The 18,810-nt window shown below is 43.3% G+C and overlaps 1 protein-coding gene across 3 annotated transcripts in view; it reads left to right on the plus strand.

Annotated features, from left to right (window-relative positions):
* Window positions 1-18,810, plus strand: part of PTPRJ (protein tyrosine phosphatase receptor type J) — a 72,731-nt gene that overhangs the window by 45,251 nt on the left and 8,670 nt on the right. The window contains exons 2-17 of one of the 3 annotated variants that reach the window (XM_050710961.1): window positions 673-691; window positions 2,121-2,240; window positions 2,977-3,243; window positions 4,194-4,460; window positions 5,587-5,844; window positions 6,413-6,670; window positions 7,238-7,504; window positions 8,631-8,888; window positions 10,225-10,491; window positions 11,043-11,309; window positions 12,992-13,270; window positions 14,305-14,439; window positions 16,994-17,195; window positions 17,310-17,428; window positions 18,007-18,094; window positions 18,539-18,580. In XM_050710961.1, coding sequence (XP_050566918.1) covers window positions 673-691; window positions 2,121-2,240; window positions 2,977-3,243; window positions 4,194-4,460; window positions 5,587-5,844; window positions 6,413-6,670; window positions 7,238-7,504; window positions 8,631-8,888; window positions 10,225-10,491; window positions 11,043-11,309; window positions 12,992-13,270; window positions 14,305-14,439; window positions 16,994-17,195; window positions 17,310-17,428; window positions 18,007-18,094; window positions 18,539-18,580 — 3,113 coding nt within the window. The remainder of the gene's footprint in view (window positions 1-672; window positions 692-2,120; window positions 2,241-2,976; window positions 3,244-4,193; window positions 4,461-5,586; window positions 5,845-6,412; window positions 6,671-7,237; window positions 7,505-8,630; window positions 8,889-10,224; window positions 10,492-11,042; window positions 11,310-12,991; window positions 13,271-14,304; window positions 14,440-16,993; window positions 17,196-17,309; window positions 17,429-18,006; window positions 18,095-18,538; window positions 18,581-18,810) is intronic. The other 2 variants (XM_035540165.2, XM_050710962.1) reach the window with 2 other exon arrangements.

Genomic DNA, 18,810 nt, shown 5'->3' on the forward strand with positions numbered 1-18,810 from the left:
AAACGTTTTCAAAGCAAAATTCTTCTGTGCCTGTCAGTGTTTCTAGCAGACTAGTTTCAGGTTGTAATTAATAGGCAACTGCTGATATTTTGTGTGTATGTACACATAGATAAACTAGTTTTCAGAATATATACTAAATACTTTTGAATTTTGAATTCACTGAATTGTTTCAGAAAATGAAAAATGCTCTTTTGTGAGAAGTAATAATAAAGTTTATGCAGCCATAGGATGAAAGAAAAATCCCTATGAATAAAAACCCTATCAGTCTCATCTGCCTCTTTTTGTGGGATGGTATTGAGGGTAACTTAAGTCTCTTAATTAAGATCTGGGATTTGTTTTTAAATTTCTATGTGCAAAATAACCACCATATGCTAAGCCAGGTTTTTGACAAAATAAACTTTGTCTGGTTAGAGGAAAAAAATATGGAAACTAACGTTTTACCAGCGCGTTTACTTTTTCTTTCTAATTGATCAGAATGCTTTTGATATTGTTTTTGTTAATAGATCTTTAGGTATTTCTTTTGCAGGTTGAGAAGTGTGTAGTGAAACAATACTTTCTTTTTTTTTAAACTGATTTTTTTGTACTACCTGTTACTTTTAAACAGTCCTTATTTTATTTGAGCCTCCAGTAGTTTTAAAGTTTTAATTTCTGTTATTTCTTTTTGTTTTCCAGGTCAGATGTACAATTGCCTGTAAGTATTATTCTGTTACTCAATTATGTATTTTTTTTTGTACATAACTTTTGCTGTCCTCTTTTTTCTTTTGAAAGGTCAAACAGCATCAGCTAAGTATTTAAAAAAAACTGCTGAAATTATTTTTTATAAAAAACATTCAAAAATATAAACTCCTATTTAGTCACCATAATTCAAGCAGTGCATTTAAGGATAAGGACATAAAAGGACACAAAAATCCCATATAAGGACACAAAAAAGGACATTTAAGAATAAGGACATAAACGAGCATTTTAATCCATTTTTGCTTTTCAGTTTGTAAAGGGTTCTGGTAAAATCAAATACAGGTTTAACGTAGTTAGAAAGATGAAAATATACGTCAAAACAAAACAAACGACTCAGAGCAAAAATGACTCCCAAAGTGATGCTTTGAGGATTTTTTGAAGTAGGTATAGCAACTGTTGTGCTTACCAAGATGACAATGCTTCATGTGTCACTAATTTCCAAAATTACTTGCAGATGAGATCTACCTTAATACCAAACATCAGACTTAAATGCGTTAGCCCTTAAGTTTCAGGACCAAACTAAAATGGGAGAGACAAACTCACATTTTACACTGCTTTAAACTGTATATAGTTCTGAAGGAGCTTTAAATTGTGAGTGAGTTTGGCTCATAGTATTTTCTTTGCTTTCACTTTCATGTGAACCTGCATGTGTATCAGTTTCGATTAAACTGAGAAACAACTGTTCTGTTGGGATTCTGTCCAAACCCATGCTCCAGGACTGGGAATCCTGATGCTCACAGTCACCTTTCCTAAGCGTGCTTGCAGTGCGTATTGCTCATGTAACAATATCACAGCTTCAACTAAGATAGCAGTTTTTCTGTGTATTGTTACTGAAAGAGCTGAATCAACTCTCTCCTTACATTGGGCTACACTATGTCAACCTAAAGTTTTCTGTAGCTATATCATATCTGCCTTGTGGGAACAGTATGTGAATACCAGAATTTTTTAATTTTTTTTCTCTCATACACTAAGGCTAAGAGATAAAGTTGCTATGCCAGGTTCAGTAAAGCAGCTAGCTTTACATAATAACAATGCACATACAGACTCTGCCTGTAAGTTCATTCAGTTCTTTTTAAACAAAACTGTACAGAGCAGATCATGGTAGCCTTCATTCAAACTATGAGTTGAGTCACTGAATATCTGAAGTAATGTGGCAATTTCTTAATCTAATATAAATTGTCTGACAAAAGTTAAAAGTGGTAAAACCAGGAAATGTGCAATGAAATCTCTGTAGGAGAACAAATTGAAAAAATAGAGGAGTCTGTCTCTCTGCAGGATATCTGTAAATGGCTATATTTTTTCACATAGGGAAACCAGAAGTTTTGTAAAGATACTTACTGCCTTGTAAAGATACTTACTGCCTTGTATTTTTTTTTTCCTTTCAGGCACTGAGGATTGCAGATCAAAAAACTTAATTGCAGACATGGGAACCAGTAGTAATGATGATTTATCAGTAAACTCTACAAGTAGGAACAAAAGATCATCAGGGGATGTGCCACTACCTGGTGAGGCAATAAGTGATCGGAACAGTGTAACACATAACTGACTTGGAATGCCACTGGGATGTGAACCTGTAGTGTATTCTGTGCTTTTACACTACGTTAGCATTTTAAGTCAAAACTGTAGTTCACAGTGCAAGGATCGTGGCAGGAAGTGGATCCAACTGCTTTACTGGAGTAGAGAATGAGCAAAAAAAAAATTATCTACACAACTGACTAAGAGTGTAACTGAACAATGTGATTGTAGGATGGCCTTGAAATAGTTTTATCACAATTACACTTGGGTTCCCTTCCCTGCTTATTATGGCAAATTTTTACAGTACAGCTGCAGCAGTTCAAATATGTGACCTAGAGATTTGAAATATATATGTGATGGAGTACAGCTGAAATAACCTACCTTGCATCTAGAGGAGAGTTTTGTGAATCTTGCAGCTCTTCTCTTTAGGATAGATAGCTTAGGAAAAGGAAAAAAAAAAAAAAGTTGTATGGGCGATTCTTTCTCAGCAGCTTGCATGAAACTGACAACGAAGGTATGGAAGTCACCACTGTTGCACCAAGACTGTTTTAATTTTTGAGATGAAGTGAGTCTTCAGGAGTTGGAGGAAGATCATAGAGCTAGCAATCATGCCATACAACATAAAAGAATGTCTTAATTAAAATCGTAATTGGTTGAGGAAAATATAATAGTTTTTCCACTCCCTGCATTTCTCTGTCTTGACCGTATATTTTCTTGCCTTTCCAGAGCCCAGCAAAGTTCTTGATCTCCAGGTAGTGGATGTTGGTGTGACATCTGTCAACTTGACATGGAGGGTGAACAACACTGCTTCGGACCCGTACACATACAGGATAGAGGTTGCAAATGGTACCTCCATTTGGAACAAGACGTCAAATGTCAAGGAAGCCGAAATTACGGAGTTAATCCCTGGGACAAAATATAATTTCACGGTATTTGCAGTAGCGGCTGATGGTCAGACGGAAGGAGAAGGAGTGTCCGTAAGCCAGTATACAAGTAAGTCTCAGCTGCTTGCTGTCGTGTTTGTGGTGGTCTGTGTTGTGCTGTGCAGCTTGGGGCTCTGCCTGCCCGCTTGAGGCTTGTAGTTCAGTATGGCTGAGGACAGAGGGGACGTTTTGGTGCTGGAGCCTGATGTGGGCAATATGCCAAGCATGGGAGGTTAGAATGCAGAAGAAGCATAACCTTGGTAGTAAGCAGTTGGTGAAACCAGTCACTAAAGCTTGCAGCACAGAGATTTTTCTTGAGGACTATCTTCCCTAAGTTTGGAGGAGAAGTGGACGTTGTTTTTTTTTAATTCTATTTTAAATTTTTAAATTGCATTTTGAAATTTCATTTTATTTTATTGTAAAATGCTATTAAGAATGGAATTAAAAATAAAAATTCTAGGAACTGTGGGCTTCAGACCCCTGTTTTAAATGCTCCTATGCACAAACCAGATTGCACGTGGGGAGTTTCTGTGATGTGGGGTCCCATGTCTGCCATCAGGCTCCAGCGGGAGTGTGAGCTTTGGGCAGTGCTAGTTGAGGAGAACTGCCTTGGCCATTGAGCACCTTGCTGTGCTGAGTGTCCTACGTCTGAATGCACGGTGTTGGAGGGCCGGTTTCAGAGCTGGCCTGCAAGGCTGTAGCACAGCCTGGTCCTTCCCCAGGCTGTATTTCAAAGGAAACCGATGCTGGCTCTTGTCATTCGTGTTGTCCTGAAACGTGCGTGTGAATGTGCTCCTGGCTTTGCTGTTGATTCCCAGAATCTCTCCACGCTGATATTGTTGATGGACGAGCCTCTGGGAGTATCTGGTGCTGTTGCTGGGCGCCCGTGCACTCTGAATGACGAGTGGCATGAAGGGAATGAAGCAGTGGTGTGCCTGTGTTTTTTGTTGTTTTTTTTTTTGTCCCCATTTGTCAGCAGATATTGTTACAGGTTGATGGATTGTTGTCTTGCCTTTCCAGAGCCCAGCAAAGTTCTTGATCTCCAGGTAGTGGATGTTGGTGTGACATCTGTCAACTTGACATGGAGGGTGAATGACAGTGCTTCGGACTCCTACACGTACAGGATAGAGGTTGCAAATGGTACCCCTGTTAGGAACGAGACGTCAAATGTCAAGGAAGCTGAAATTGCGGAGTTAATCCCTGGGACAAAATACAGTTTCACAGTATTTGCAGTAGCGGCTGATGGTCAGACGGAAGGAGAAGGAGTGTCCGTAAGCCTGTATACAAGTAAGGAACCGCTGCCTCTCAAAATCAGTGCCTAAACAAGCAGTTTGTAACAGAGCCCTGCTTTTTTTCCTTATATTTCCAACTTTTACTGTTTCACATTGCCATGTTGCTTTACTCCAGGCTCCTGTGAGCATGAATGTCAGGCTGTCCTTTTCAAAAAGGTAAAGGGCTGAGACTGTGTCTGAGTTGCCTGTGGAGCAGTTAGCCTTGAATGCCCAAGATGATGAGCTATGTAGAAGTCCAGGTGCTACAACAGCATGACCTTGCCTGGACATCAGGCCTGAATGGGCCCCATACAGTGCTTCTTGGTGCAGGTTGTCATCAGGTTTTATAAAAGGCCGTGGTGTGCAAGGATCCAGTGCCCAGGATCACAGAGATCACAGAGACTTAGTGATCTCAAAGCTTGTTTTGAGCTGTCTGCAGAGGCCCATGGCTTCTGTGAGCTGTGACATTGCCTAGGACCACGTTACCAGGAGCGGTGCCAGCTCTGTCTGCTTTGTGCTCTGGCACCTTTTCCCCAGATCAGAGGGGCAGATGGCAGAAGAGCTGTCTTATGTGTTGAGCTCAGGCATGGAAAGGGGACAGGCAGTGTCCATATACAGAGCAATTAGGGGCAGCGTATCCTGGAGATGCTTCTACTCAGCGGAGCTTGTCTAAGCTGCCCAAGGTGAGTCTTGTCTACCCAGTGTTTATGCTGATTTGGACTTGCCGACCTCGACCCCCCAGTGTGGGTCACTGTTGCATGCACAGTTTCCTTCTGCTGTCCCAGAGAGGCTGTGCTGGGAAGCTCAGATTAAGACATTCATGGGCACAGTCTTGAGCTAAGAGACTAACACTGTCCTGCATTCTGCTTCCTTCCCCGAATTCCATCTGTCTGTCTGTCTGGGAAGCCATTGTGGAAACAAGTGATTTTAGTATGTGAAATAAAATCAAGAGAATCTCCTCCAAAATTTCTGTGGCTTTTCCTGAGATATGTCCCTGGATATTGGAAGCAGGGCACTGATACTGTAGAAGTGCAGCATGGCTACAATTAACACTTAATCTATGTGGAATAGCGAAATGTGACTGTGGTTTTTCCACTCTCTGCATTTCTCTGTCTTGACAGTATATTTTCTTGCCTTTCCAGAGCCCAGCCAAGTTCTGGACCTCAAGGTAGCAGATGTTGGTGTGACATCTGTCAACTTGACATGGAGGGTGAACGACAATGCTTCGGACTCCTACACGTACAGGATAGAGGTTGCAAATGTTAGGAACAAGACGTCAAATGTCAAGGAAGCCGAAATTACGGAGTTAATCCCTGGGACAAAATATAATTTCACAGTATTTGCAATAGCGGCTGATGGTCAGACGGAAGGAGAAGGAGTGTCCATAAGCCAGTATACAAGTAAGTCTCAGCTGCTTGCTGTCGTGTTTGTGGTGGTCTGTGTTGTGCTGTGCAGCTCGGGGCTCTGCCTGCCCGCTTGAGGCTTGTAGTTCAGTATGGCTGAGGACAGAGGGGACGTTTTGGTGCTGGAGCCTGATGTGGGCTATATGCAAAGGATGGGATATTAGATTGCGGTAGAAACATTGCCCTTATCTGATTTTGTTTTTTGTTTGGTTTAATTGTCTTCCTTTCCTATCTCCTCCTTGGCCCTCACCTCCTTCTTGCACACCTTTCTAGCTCTGGAATGCTGGCACAGTGGTGCTATACACTCCTGCTTTGGAGGGCAAAATGGAGATAGACCCCACTCAAGATGACTATTCTTTTTTACAGTTTTCCCTTACAAGCCCGTTGATGGATGAGCCTCTGGGAGCATCTGGTGCTGTTGCTGGGTGCCTGTGCACTCTGAATGACGAGTGGCATGAAGGGAGTGAAGCAGTGGTGTGCCTGTGTTTTTTGTTGTTTTTTTTTTTGTCCCCATTTGTCAGCAGATATTGTTACAGGTTGATGGATTGTTGTCTTGCCTTTCCAGAGCCCAGCAAAGTTCTTGATCTCCAGGTAGTGGATGTTGGTGTGACATCTGTCAACTTGACATGGAGGGTGAATGACAGTGCTTCGGACTCCTACACGTACAGGATAGAGGTTGCAAATGTTAGGAACAAGACGTCAAATGTCAAGGAAGCCGAAATTACGGAGTTAATCCCTGGGACAAAATATAATTTCACAGTATTTGCAATAGCGGCTGATGGTCAGACGGAAGGAGAAGGAGTGTCCGTAAGCCAGTATACAAGTAAGTCTCAGCTGCTTGCTGTCGTGTTTGTGGTGGTCTGTGTTGTACTGTGCAGCTTGGGGCTCTGCCTGCCCGCTTGAGGCTTGTAGTTCAGTATGGCTGAGGACAGAGGGGACGTTTTGGTGCTGGAGCCTGATGTGGGCTATATGCAAAGGATGGGATATTAGATTGCGGTAGAAACATTGCCCTTATCTGATTTTGTTTTTTGTTTGGTTTAATTGTCTTCCTTTCCTATCTCCTCCTTGGCCCTCACCTCCTTCTTGCACACCTTTCTAGCTCTGGAATGCTGGCACAGTGGTGCTATACACTCCTGCTTTGGAGGGCAAAATGGAGATAGACCCCACTCAAGATGACTATTCTTTTTTACAGTTTTCCCTTACAAGCCCGTTGATGGATGAGCCTCTGGGAGCATCTGGTGCTGTTGCTGGGTGCCCGTGCACTCTGAATGACGAGTGGCATGAAGGGAGTGAAGCAGTGGTGTGCCTGTGGTTTTTTTTTGTTTTTTTTTGTCCCCATTTGTCAGCAGATATTGTTACAGGTTGATGGATTGTTGTCTTGCCTTTCCAGAGCCCAGCAAAGTTCTTGATCTCCAGGTAGTGGATGTTGGTGTGACATCTGTCAACTTGACATGGAGGGTGAATGACAGTGCTTCGGACTCCTACACGTACAGGATAGAGGTTGCAAATGGTACCCCTGTTAGGAACGAGACGTCAAATGTCAAGGAAGCTGAAATTGCGGAGTTAATCCCTGGGACAAAATACAGTTTCACAGTATTTGCAGTAGCGGCTGATGGTCAGACGGAAGGAGAAGGAGTGTCCGTAAGCCTGTATACAAGTAAGGAACCGCTGCCTCTCAAAATCAGTGCCTAAACAAGCAGTTTGTAACAGAGCCCTGCTTTTTTTCCTTATATTTCCAACTTTTACTGTTTCACATTGCCATGTTGCTTTACTCCAGGCTCCTGTGAGCATGAATGTCAGGCTGTCCTTTTCAAAAAGGTAAAGGGCTGAGACTGTGTCTGAGTTGCCTGTGGAGCAGTTAGCCTTGAATGCCCAAGATGATGAGCTATGTAGAAGTCCAGGTGCTACAACAGCATGACCTTGCCTGGACATCAGGCCTGAATGGGCCCCATACAGTGCTTCTTGGTGCAGGTTGTCATCAGGTTTTATAAAAGGCCGTGGTGTGCAAGGATCCAGTGCCCAGGATCACAGAGATCACAGAGACTTAGTGATCTCAAAGCTTGTTTTGAGCTGTCTGCAGAGGCCCATGGCTTCTGTGAGCTGTGACATTGCCTAGGACCACGTTACCAGGAGCGGTGCCAGCTCTGTCTGCTTTGTGCTCTGGCACCTTTTCCCCAGATCAGAGGGGCAGATGGCAGAAGAGCTGTCTTATGTGTTGAGCTCAGGCATGGAAAGGGGACAGGCAGTGTCCATATACAGAGCAATTAGGGGCAGCGTATCCTGGAGATGCTTCTACTCAGCGGAGCTTGTCTAAGCTGCCCAAGGTGAGTCTTGTCTACCCAGTGTTTATGCTGATTTGGACTTGCCGACCTCGACCCCCCAGTGTGGGTCACTGTTGCATGCACAGTTTCCTTCTGCTGTCCCAGAGAGGCTGTGCTGGGAAGCTCAGATTAAGACATTCATGGGCACAGTCTTGAGCTAAGAGACTAACACTGTCCTGCATTCTGCTTCCTTCCCCGAATTCCATCTGTCTGTCTGTCTGGGAAGCCATTGTGGAAACAAGTGATTTTAGTATGTGAAATAAAATCAAGAGAATCTCCTCCAAAATTTCTGTGGCTTTTCCTGAGATATGTCCCTGGATATTGGAAGCAGGGCACTGATACTGTAGAAGTGCAGCATGGCTACAATTAACACTTAATCTATGTGGAATAGCGAAATGTGACTGTGGTTTTTCCACTCTCTGCATTTCTCTGTCTTGACAGTATATTTTCTTGCCTTTCCAGAGCCCAGCCAAGTTCTGGACCTCAAGGTAGCAGATGTTGGTGTGACATCTGTCAACTTGACATGGAGGGTGAACGACAATGCTTCGGACTCCTACACGTACAGGATAGAGGTTGCAAATGTTAGGAACAAGACGTCAAATGTCAAGGAAGCCGAAATTACGGAGTTAATCCCTGGGACAAAATATAATTTCACAGTATTTGCAATAGCGGCTGATGGTCAGACGGAAGGAGAAGGAGTGTCCGTAAGCCAGTATACAAGTAAGTCTCAGCTGCTTGCTGTCGTGTTTGTGGTGGTCTGTGTTGTGCTGTGCAGCTCGGGGCTCTGCCTGCCCGCTTGAGGCTTGTAGTTCAGTATGGCTGAGGACAGAGGGGACGTTTTGGTGCTGGAGCCTGATGTGGGCAATATGCCAAGCATGGGAGGTTAGAATGCAGAAGAAGCATAACCTTGGTAGTAAGCAGTTGGTGAAACCAGTCACTAAAGCTTGCAGCACAGAGATTTTTCTTGAGGACCTATCTTCCCTAAGTTTGGAGGGGAAGTAGACGTTGTTTTTTTTTAATTCTATTTTAAATTTTTAAATTGCATTTTGAAATTTCATTTTATTTTATTGTAAAATGCTATTAAGAATGGAATTAAAAATAAAAATTCTAGGAACTGTGGGCTTCAGACCCCTGTTTTAAATGCTCCTATGCACAAACCAGATTGCACGTGGGGAGTTTCTGTGATGTGGGGTCCCATGTCTGCCATCAGGCTCCAGCGGGAGTGTGAGCTTTGGGCAGTGCTAGTTGAGGAGAACTGCCTTGGCCATTGAGCACCTTGCTGTGCTGAGTGTCCTACGTCTGAATGCACGGTGTTGGAGGGCCGGTTTCAGAGCTGGCCTGCAAGGCTGTAGCACAGCCTGGTCCTTCCCCAGGCTGTATTTCAAAGGAAACCGATGCTGGCTCTTGTCATTCGTGTTGTCCTGAAACGTGCGTGTGAATGTGCTCCTGGCTTTGCTGTTGATTCCCAGAATCTCTCCACGCTGCCTGTCGGTGACGACTGCTGACCCTGGTTGGCAGAGGCACATAGAACAGAGTGCCGCAGAGAGATTGTGGGGAGGTGTTCTCTGTTCTTCCAGCCCTGGGAGCGAGGTTGGGGCCTGCGCAGTGGAAAAGGAGCGGGGTGGTCCTGGGTGATCACTTCTGTTTCTCTTCCAGCAATCATTTATCTTCCTTCCCTCAGGCTGTGCCGAGGTGCACCACCTTCTTCTTCGGCACCTTCCCCTGCACGCTTGTCTCCTTCCTGCGCACCTCTCTGGGCTCCCAAGAGAAGCCCTGGGAGCGCTGGCACGGTGGTGGTGCGTGCTCCTGCTTCTGAAGGAGTGGGAGGTGAATCCCACTGGAGATGCTTCTTCCTTACTCTTGCCTCCCAGGCCTGTTGATGGACGAGCCTCTGGGAGCATCTGGTGCTGTTGCTGGGTGCCCGTGCACTCTGAATGACGAGTGGCATGAAGGGAGTGAAGCAGTGGTGTGCCTGTGGTTTTTTTTTGTTTTTTTTTGTCCCCATTTGTCAGCAGATATTGTTACAGGTTGATGGATTGTTGTCTTGCCTTTCCAGAGCCCAGCAAAGTTCTTGATCTCCAGGTAGTGGATGTTGGTGTGACATCTGTCAACTTGACATGGAGGGTGAATGACAGTGCTTCGGACTCCTACACGTACAGGATAGAGGTTGCAAATGGTACCCCTGTTAGGAACGAGACGTCAAATGTCAAGGAAGCTGAAATTACGGAGTTAATCCCTGGGACAAAATACAGTTTCACAGTATTTGCAGTAGCGGCTGATGGTCAGATGGAAGGAGAAGGAGTGTCCGTAAGCCAGTATACAAGTAAGTCTCAGCTGCTTGCTGTCGTGTTTGTGGTGGTCTGTGTTGTGCTGTGCAGCTCGGGGCTCTGCCTGCCCGCTTGAGGCTTGTAGTTCAGTATGGCTGAGGACAGAGGGGACGTTTTGGTGCTGGAGCCTGATGTGGGCTATATGCAAAGGATGGGATATTAGATTGCAGTAGAAACATTGCCCTTATCTGATTTTGGTTTTTGTTTTAATTGTCTTTCTTCGCTATCTCCTCCTTGGTCCTCATCTCCTTCCTGCCCACTTCTCTAGCTCTTGAATGCTGGCACGATGGTGCTATACATTCCTGCTTTGGAGGGCAAAATGGAGATAGACCCCACTCAAGATGACTATTCTTTTTTGCAGTTTTCCCTTACAAGCCCGTTGATGGACGAGTCTCTGGGAGCATCTGGTGCTGTTGCTGGGTGCCCGTGCACTCTGAATGACGAGTGGCGTGAAGGGAGTGAAGCAGTGGTGTGCCTGAGTTTTTTCTGTCCCCATTTGTCAGCAGATATTGTTACAGGTTGATGGATTGTTGTCTTGCCTTTCCAGAGCCCAGCAAAGTTCTTGATCTCCAGGTAGTGGATGTTGGTGTGACATCTGTCAACTTGACATGGAGGGTGAATGACAGTGCTTCGGACTCCTACACGTACAGGATAGAGGTTGCAAATGGTACCTCCATTTGGAACGAGACGTCAAATGTCAAGGAAGCCGAAATTGCGGAGTTAATCCCTGGGACAAAATACAGTTTCACAGTATTTGCAGTAGCGGCTGATGGTCAGACGGAAGGAGAAGGAGTGACTGTAAACAAATCCACAGGTAAGTCTCAGCTGCTTGCAGTCATGTTTTTGTGGTCTGTGTTGTGCTGTGCAGCACAGGGCTCTCTCTGCCTGACGGGTGAAATGCTGCTGCAGGCATAGGTGCTACACACTGCCCACCTCTTGTTGGTCATGCTTGTGTGGACAGGGGTTGTGTGGAACATGTTTTTGCTTTCTCTCCCATTTGGTTTTGGGCTTTGCACCCTTGTTTTGAAGGGCTTCCACTTGGTGTATTTTGCCTGCAGAACTTCACGCATTGGAAGGATGTTTGGCTGTGGCTGAGTCGTGGCAGCACTGCTAGGCAGCTCTTGTCTATGCTGCTCCACTCAGCTCCTCAGCAGAGTGGTGAAGATGGAGGTGGTCCTGTGTTCGTTATGCTAAGCACTGTGATGTTTTCCCCTTGTTGCGTTGCTTTGTCCTTTCCTTTGCTTTGTCTGATTTTAACTGAGGTGAAGTGAATCTGTCCAGAGGTTCTTACTGAGATTTCCAGAGGTGCCTCGTGATGAGCCCATTAAGAGTGTCTCTGGCACTTCGAACATGCTGCTTGGCTGCTCATAATGCTTACTTAGTCTGTGCAAAAGAGTCCAGTGTGGCTCTGCCTCTGCTTCTTCTGTCTTTGGTAGCAAACTTTTGTGACTGTTGACAGAGTCTTGTCTTGCCTGTCACAGAGCTAGTTCAGTTGTTTGATCTCCAGAGTGTTTTACACTGGTTCGAGCAGCCTGTGCTCCTGTAACTGGTGACCACAAGGTCTTGTCTTGCCAGGGCTAGCTACAGCCCAGACCTGAAGGAGCTGGCTTAGTCTGCCCTGTCCTGACCCCTGGGGTCCTGTCCTAGAGTGAGACCCCCTGTCACAGAGCGACCCCTGGGACTTGGAGCAGTTTCCCTCCCTTTCCCTGGAGGGAGGGCAGCAGAGAGGCTGTTTGGAATGGTGCACGCTGCTCCTGCTGTAACTCTCTGCTAGGTCTCCCCCTTCCTCTGTTTGGCACTATGTTGAAGGGTCACTTGTGGTTCTTTTCAGTCTCCTTTGCGTTTTGTTTGGATTCACTGTTATTTCCTCTTGGATCGTTGGTGTGTTCTCCAGTCACTTTCTACATGTACAGTGACCCTAGTGCTCTTGTCTGCATTCCCCATGGGGCCATGTATAACTTCTCCTTTACATGCTAGCATGTCTGCATCCTTCAATCCTGCATTCTTTTCTTTGTATTCATGCTCACCTGTTGTTGGAGACAGGATAGATGACAGGATGAAGTTTTTGTCAGATCCGGTCCAGCTATCTGTGAACCACTGAGGGGGTTACGAATATCAAAGGCTGTTTTTTTTTTGTTGTTGTTGGCCACTAAGTATTTAATATAATTACACAGGGAGTTAGTGTTTGTCTACAAGTCTAAAAATGTTCGTGTTCAATGGTTGAACAGTATTGGAAAGCTTTGCTCATATTGACAAACACTTATCCAACCCCAGTTTTCTCAGTAAACCTGTCTGCAGAGAAATTGGCACAAAAGGGGGTCTGTGTACTTACAGTGTGCTAAATACTCTTCTTCCTCATTGTGTGGCAAGTTCTTTGTAGGCAGTAGCTTCGTCTGTTTAAAAGTGGAAAGCAATACCAGTGTTTTACAAATGCTTATACACAGAAGAGCTTATAAATAGAAAAACTTTCTTTTTCTTTTTTTTTTTTTTGTGCAGTTCCTTCCTCAGTGAATTCATTTCAGTGTGAATCGGTGGCTAATATGTCTTACCTAATGCTGAAGTGGGAATGTCCTTATGGTCACTATTCTGGCTTCACCATTAAAATATCTAATGGTTCTTGGGTTATAAAAGAAGAAGAGAGTCAGTCCTGTTCAGGAGAAGGCTTCAAAACATCACCTTTGGATTATTTCAAAACCTATAATGTTACTGTTACAACTTTTTCAAATGATGATACAAGTTCTCCAGTGCAGAAAACATGTAAAACAAGCATTACAGGTAAGCATTGAGATCTGAGAATGGATGATATTTACAGGACCAAAACATTAACTGCACAATTGCAGAATAGCATAGTTGATACACAGTACATTATCATCATGCAGATTATGAAAAGAACACTACATTCATGCCAAGTGTAATCTGAGTCCAGTTGTATGGCATTCAACAAGGCTAAATGCCAGTGCTGCACTTGGGGTCATAACAACCCCATGCAGCAACATAAACTTGGGGAAGAGTGGCTGCAAAGCTGCCTGGCAGAAAAGGCCCTGGGGGTGTTGGTTGACAGTTGGCTGAACATGAGCCAGCAGTGTGCCCAGGTGGCCAAGAAGGCCAATGGCATCCTGGCTTGTACCAGACCCAGTGTGGCCAGCAGGGCAAGGGACGTGATCGTCCCCCTGTACTCGGCTCTGGTGAGGCCGCACCTCGAGCACTGTGTTCGCTTTCGGGCCCCTCACTGCAAGAAGGACATCGAGTTGCTGGAACACGTTCAGAGAAGAGCAGCAAAGCTGGTGTAGGGGATGGAAAACAAGACACGTGAGGAGCAGCTGAGGGAGCTGGGGCTGTTTAGTCTGGAGAAAAGGAGGCTGAGGGAGGAGACCTCGTCGCTGTCTACAACCACCTTGAAAGGAGTTTGCAGCGATGTGGATGTAGGTATCTTTTCTTAGGTGACAAATGATAGGACGCAAGGAAACAGCCTGGAGTTGTGCCAGGGGAGGTTTAGATTGGATATCAGGAAGAATTTCTTCGTGGAAAGGGTGGTCAGGCTTTAGAATGGGCAGCACAGGGAGGTGGTGGATCCCCAGCTCTGGAGGTATTTAAGAGGTGTGAGGATGTGGCACGGAGTGACATGGCCTGGTGATAGAGTTCATAGTTAGGTGAATGGTTAGACTTGATGGTCTTAAGGGTATTTTCAAACCTAAATGATTTTATGATAAATTTGCATGTTGTGAATGATGTCATTATTACAATATTTTCTTATTTGAAAAAAATATCTTTACCTGACATTAAGGTACTAAAAATATTTCTGTTTATAGATCCACCTACTCCAAAATCAGCTCCTGTAGTCAAGGTGCTTAGTCACAACTCATTGTCTGTTGAATTTTTTGATTTTGAGTCACTGTATGGACCATTAAAAGCCTATGCAGTAATGATCATAACAGAAGAAGAAGGTAAGATTTTTAAAATGTTGTCTCCTAGCTGTGTGAAACAGTTTATCAGATAGCATTATGTTAGGACAAAAAATTTGCTGTGATGAATATCAGATGTTTTAAACTCTAAATAGGTGTTAAATGGAGAGGGGAAAAGCTTGCTCTGTTTTCAATCACCTTTCAAAAATCATAAGGCAAATACCATGATTGACTGAAGCCAAATCACTTCTTGTTTTCACAAAGCCACTGTTTTCACTCAGCCTTTTTCAGCCTGAGTTATCCTTGTATATAAGACTCTGAAGTATTGCCGTTGAGCTGTTGCTAGTGGTTGCCAGTGATTACTCAATTTGCTAGTGGTTACTGCCACAAGACTGAGTAGTATCCTTCTTCCCAAGAGAATAATTTTCAGAGCCAGAAATATAAAGAGTTCTGCAATGTAGGATGTTTTTCTCCATCCCTTCTTCGGCTGGAAGACTTATCTAGTAAGATGGTGGTTTTGTTGTGGGTGTTTTGTGTGTGTGTGTGTGTGTGGTTGTTGGAAGGCTTGAATAACATTGTCAGCATTACATGTCATGGGAAGTAGAACACCAGGGAAAGCTAGATGGTATTCTGTAAAACTCACCTCTTTAAAGCATCAAGCCTTCTTTAATTCATGAATGTCTAGAGACAAATCATAAAGTAAAGGAACATCTCTTTGCAGTGTAGGTTCTAGTTGACCTTTTTATTTCTGACCGTGCATTGGAGGAATAACACAGCTGATGGAGATAGGTTTTCTCTGAGTGGGATATGACATTCCGGCTTATCCTTTGTCTTAGCACTGGAAATTCATCATGCAGCAGTCTGTAGATCTTTTTTTTTCTGTGTTTTTCCATACAATATATGTCCAAGAAATGCCCAGCTATATATGGTATGTCAGTGCAGAAAATTCCTATTTTTTTCACGTGCAACTCAGCTGCCCTGGAACTGCTGATTTGAAAGTCAGTGTCTTCCACACAGTGACAGCTCTGTTTGTACTTTCAACTGGTCCTGTTTAGTCTTGACAAGCTTCAGTGCATTTTTGTGTGGATTGTAAGGAATTCAAGAAGGTGGTTTCAAGATTTGAGGGAAATAAGGAAGAAAGATCCTATGTATGTATGGAATCAGATCAGTGCTTTGGTAGGAGTAGAAAACCATCCTTATGGCCAACCATCACTTCAGCTTTGTAGTGTTCATCTAGTATTAATATGCTTGAGCTGGGTTTCTCTGTCTTAAAATAGACATCATTACCTTAAGGAGAGACATTCATTACTTTACACATTTGTGTATGCAGTTGTGTCTCAGGCTGTGAGGTGCCTTGAGGTGATAACCAAGACATTCACAATTTGCTCAGGACGTACATCCTTTTGGAATTGAAATGAGGGACCAGATAAGACATCTCAGGTGGTATTGAACACCCATTTCTAGGCAACTGAGTTAATTCCAGCCTCGGCTGCATTTAATGTTACCACATTAGTGCTTTAGAAGAGCCACATTGCACCCTGTTCCTGCACAGTTACAGCTAACGGGAGCTTTGCTGGTGGTTGCAGTGAGTATCAGGTCAAACTTTGTCTATGCAACTGTAGAAAACTTGTTAGAGCATTTCCAGTTAGTAACCTTTCAGAGCCCCTTTGCAGCTTCTCCTTTTTAATGATGAATTCAATACTATTATCAGCTTCCTAGAAGAAGCTTTTAGCTTTGTAAAGCAATCAGCAGAAAGCAATATAAGCAAACTTCAGCCAAATGAAGATGTTCTGCTTAGTTTGCTTGCCCTTGAGTTGTCAGACAGCTGGTAGTGTGAGCTGTTTTACCATGTCTAAGGTCATACATGCCTCAGCTGTAAAATCTGCCTCAAATTTCTAGGGTTCATCTTTTAACAGCGGACACTGCACAAAGCAACGTTGTTTGGCATATGGTGTCCTATTGGTCACCGTTTGACTGCATTATCCTGTTCTGCGTCTTTCAGACAAGAAAATGTTTTGGTCACTGATTGTTTTGTCCCACTTGTGTCTATGGAAAGAGAAAGCAGAAAGTAACTCCTTCATTTCTCAGGGCGTAAGTGCACGACTTTGTCAGACACAGCAGACAGTATAGGCCAGGATGAGTTTAGCATCACCCTGAATGAAGCTTGATGTTGTTTGAGTAGCACAATGTTATCAAATACAAATTGCCCTTATTTTTTACAGTGTGTAGTATTCTCTACATTTGGTAGTTGTTGGAGTGGGTTTGGACATGACTGACCTGTGTAGTGAAAGTTGTCCACAAGGACACCAGAGTCCACCACTCATATGCCGTTATAGAGAAGCTCCGCTGTACATGGTAGAAGTAAAACCAAAAGGAGATGAAACCAAGTAACACCAGGGAGTAGAAGGGAAGTTAAGTAAATTGCACTGCAGCAGAGGGAATTTCTGAGATTGTCTGTTGCCCTCAGCCTTTCATTTCAGGTAGTACTTGTGGAGCAATCACAGCTGTGGTTTATGTGACACCCTCTCCAACTGCGCTGATGGTTATAAAAACAGTGTGTGATGTGTACCACTTATATCCTTGCTTTTTCCTGAAGGTTGTCCACCTTTGAAGTCTAAATTGAACTACACATACGAAGATTTCAAGAAAAAGAAGACCGGCACCTATGTGACTTATGTCGCAGACACAGAGAAGGCAAAACTACCTTCTTTCCGTTCTCAGAACGTCATCGATGTAGGCAAGGGAAACACCATGTATGGCTATAAAAATGGACCATTGACTCCACTTCATTCATACAGGTATTTATCTCACTGCAGTTGAAACCTAAGAGTTCTAATTGAAGAGATCACAAACCTTGCATAAGGCTGTTAAAATCATGTCACATATGTGTTTTTTTTTTTCTCTCTTAACAGGGCAAGTGTTGCAGGCTTCACTAATATAAGCTTTACTGCAGAAAACATCATTATGGAAGAACATAGTTATGTATCATTTTCACCCTGTTCTGACAAGGTTTCGTTACCCCAGGATCCAGGTACAGTTAATGCAGGACTGGCAGTTTTGAACATACGTTGTGTGTGGAGATTCCTTAATTAATGGCAAGTTTCATGATTGCAAAATATCAATTGGTCTGCCTGCAAAGGACTGTTCCTTTCTAGCTTTGCAGTGCCACTGCTCCGTAAATTCGTAGCTTGCTAGTTCTGCAGGTGACTTCTTTTTTTCCATACATGACTTCCATTTGAGAAGTAACCAAAACCTATGCTACTTACGGTGTGCTAAAAGGGATTGGATGACACAGTGTGACTTTAGTACAGAAACAAACAGCAAAAGCAGTTGTTGTTCTAACAGTTCCTGTAAATTAGAACCGAATGTATTGGAATGTAAATACTGATCCTTTGATTCAATTTTTTTTATTAATTTATCATCCTTGTTTTATTGTTCTTAATGAGCTTTCAATACTGGTACTGCCAAAGGATACACTAAAGAAGAGAGGACACTTAGGAGAGTAGAGTGTGTTCTGTCACCTGCGAGGTTCTCTTGTAGTATGTTGATTGATTCAGAGCATTGCCAGATGCAAATCAATGATGAGTAATACTTGTTCTCTTTTATAAGGTGTTATTGCTGGAGCTGTTATTGGATGCCTTTTAGCTATATTGGCTGTAGTCGCTATAGGGGGTTACATATTCTGGACAAGGAGAAGGTAACAACATGTTTGTTATTTTATTTGTTGTGGTGAGGAATATCAGTATTTCACTTCTGTACCTTTTTATTAAAAAAAGGTGTCTGTTCCTGTTCACTGTCGCCGTGATGCTTTAAAATACATTCTATTCAAAATCTTTGTTATACATCAGAGCTGATACGTCAGACTAGCTAAATGACTGTTCAAACCCATTGTTTTGAATAATTTTGCTCTGGTTCCAACAGAAAGAAACAGTCCCATTGCAAAACATCATTGAAAGAATGAAGAAGTATTTTATTTTTACTGCAGGTGTAAGGTTTGCCTCAGGATTTTTTTTTGCACAGAATGAGATGATTTACAATAAATCGTTCTGAGCAAGCACATGAAGTAACTGTCATCAGAAATCTCATATATGTTCCATTAAATTCTACTGTGAGCCTATTGTGTTTTTTTTTCTCCTCATAGGAAAGATAAAAGGAATACTGAAGTGTCCTTTTCTCCAATTAAGTAAGTCAATATCCTTTCAGATGGTGTTTTCTGAGCTCAAGTGATACGTGCAAAACTTACTCTGAACCCTGGTGCTTGTTTTCTGTGCAGTTTTACATACAGTTCTGCATTATTAACTCCTCATGAAACTTAAAGACTCAAGCCTGCAGGCTAGAAATAATCATATTGATCAAGACTTCCACAGTTGCTACAGTGATCTAAATGCTTGCTTCATGAATTGCTATTAGATA

The sequence above is a fragment of the Cygnus atratus genome, chromosome 5 (genome assembly GCF_013377495.2).
Source record: "Cygnus atratus isolate AKBS03 ecotype Queensland, Australia chromosome 5, CAtr_DNAZoo_HiC_assembly, whole genome shotgun sequence".
NCBI classification, from domain to species: domain Eukaryota; kingdom Metazoa; phylum Chordata; class Aves; order Anseriformes; family Anatidae; genus Cygnus; species Cygnus atratus.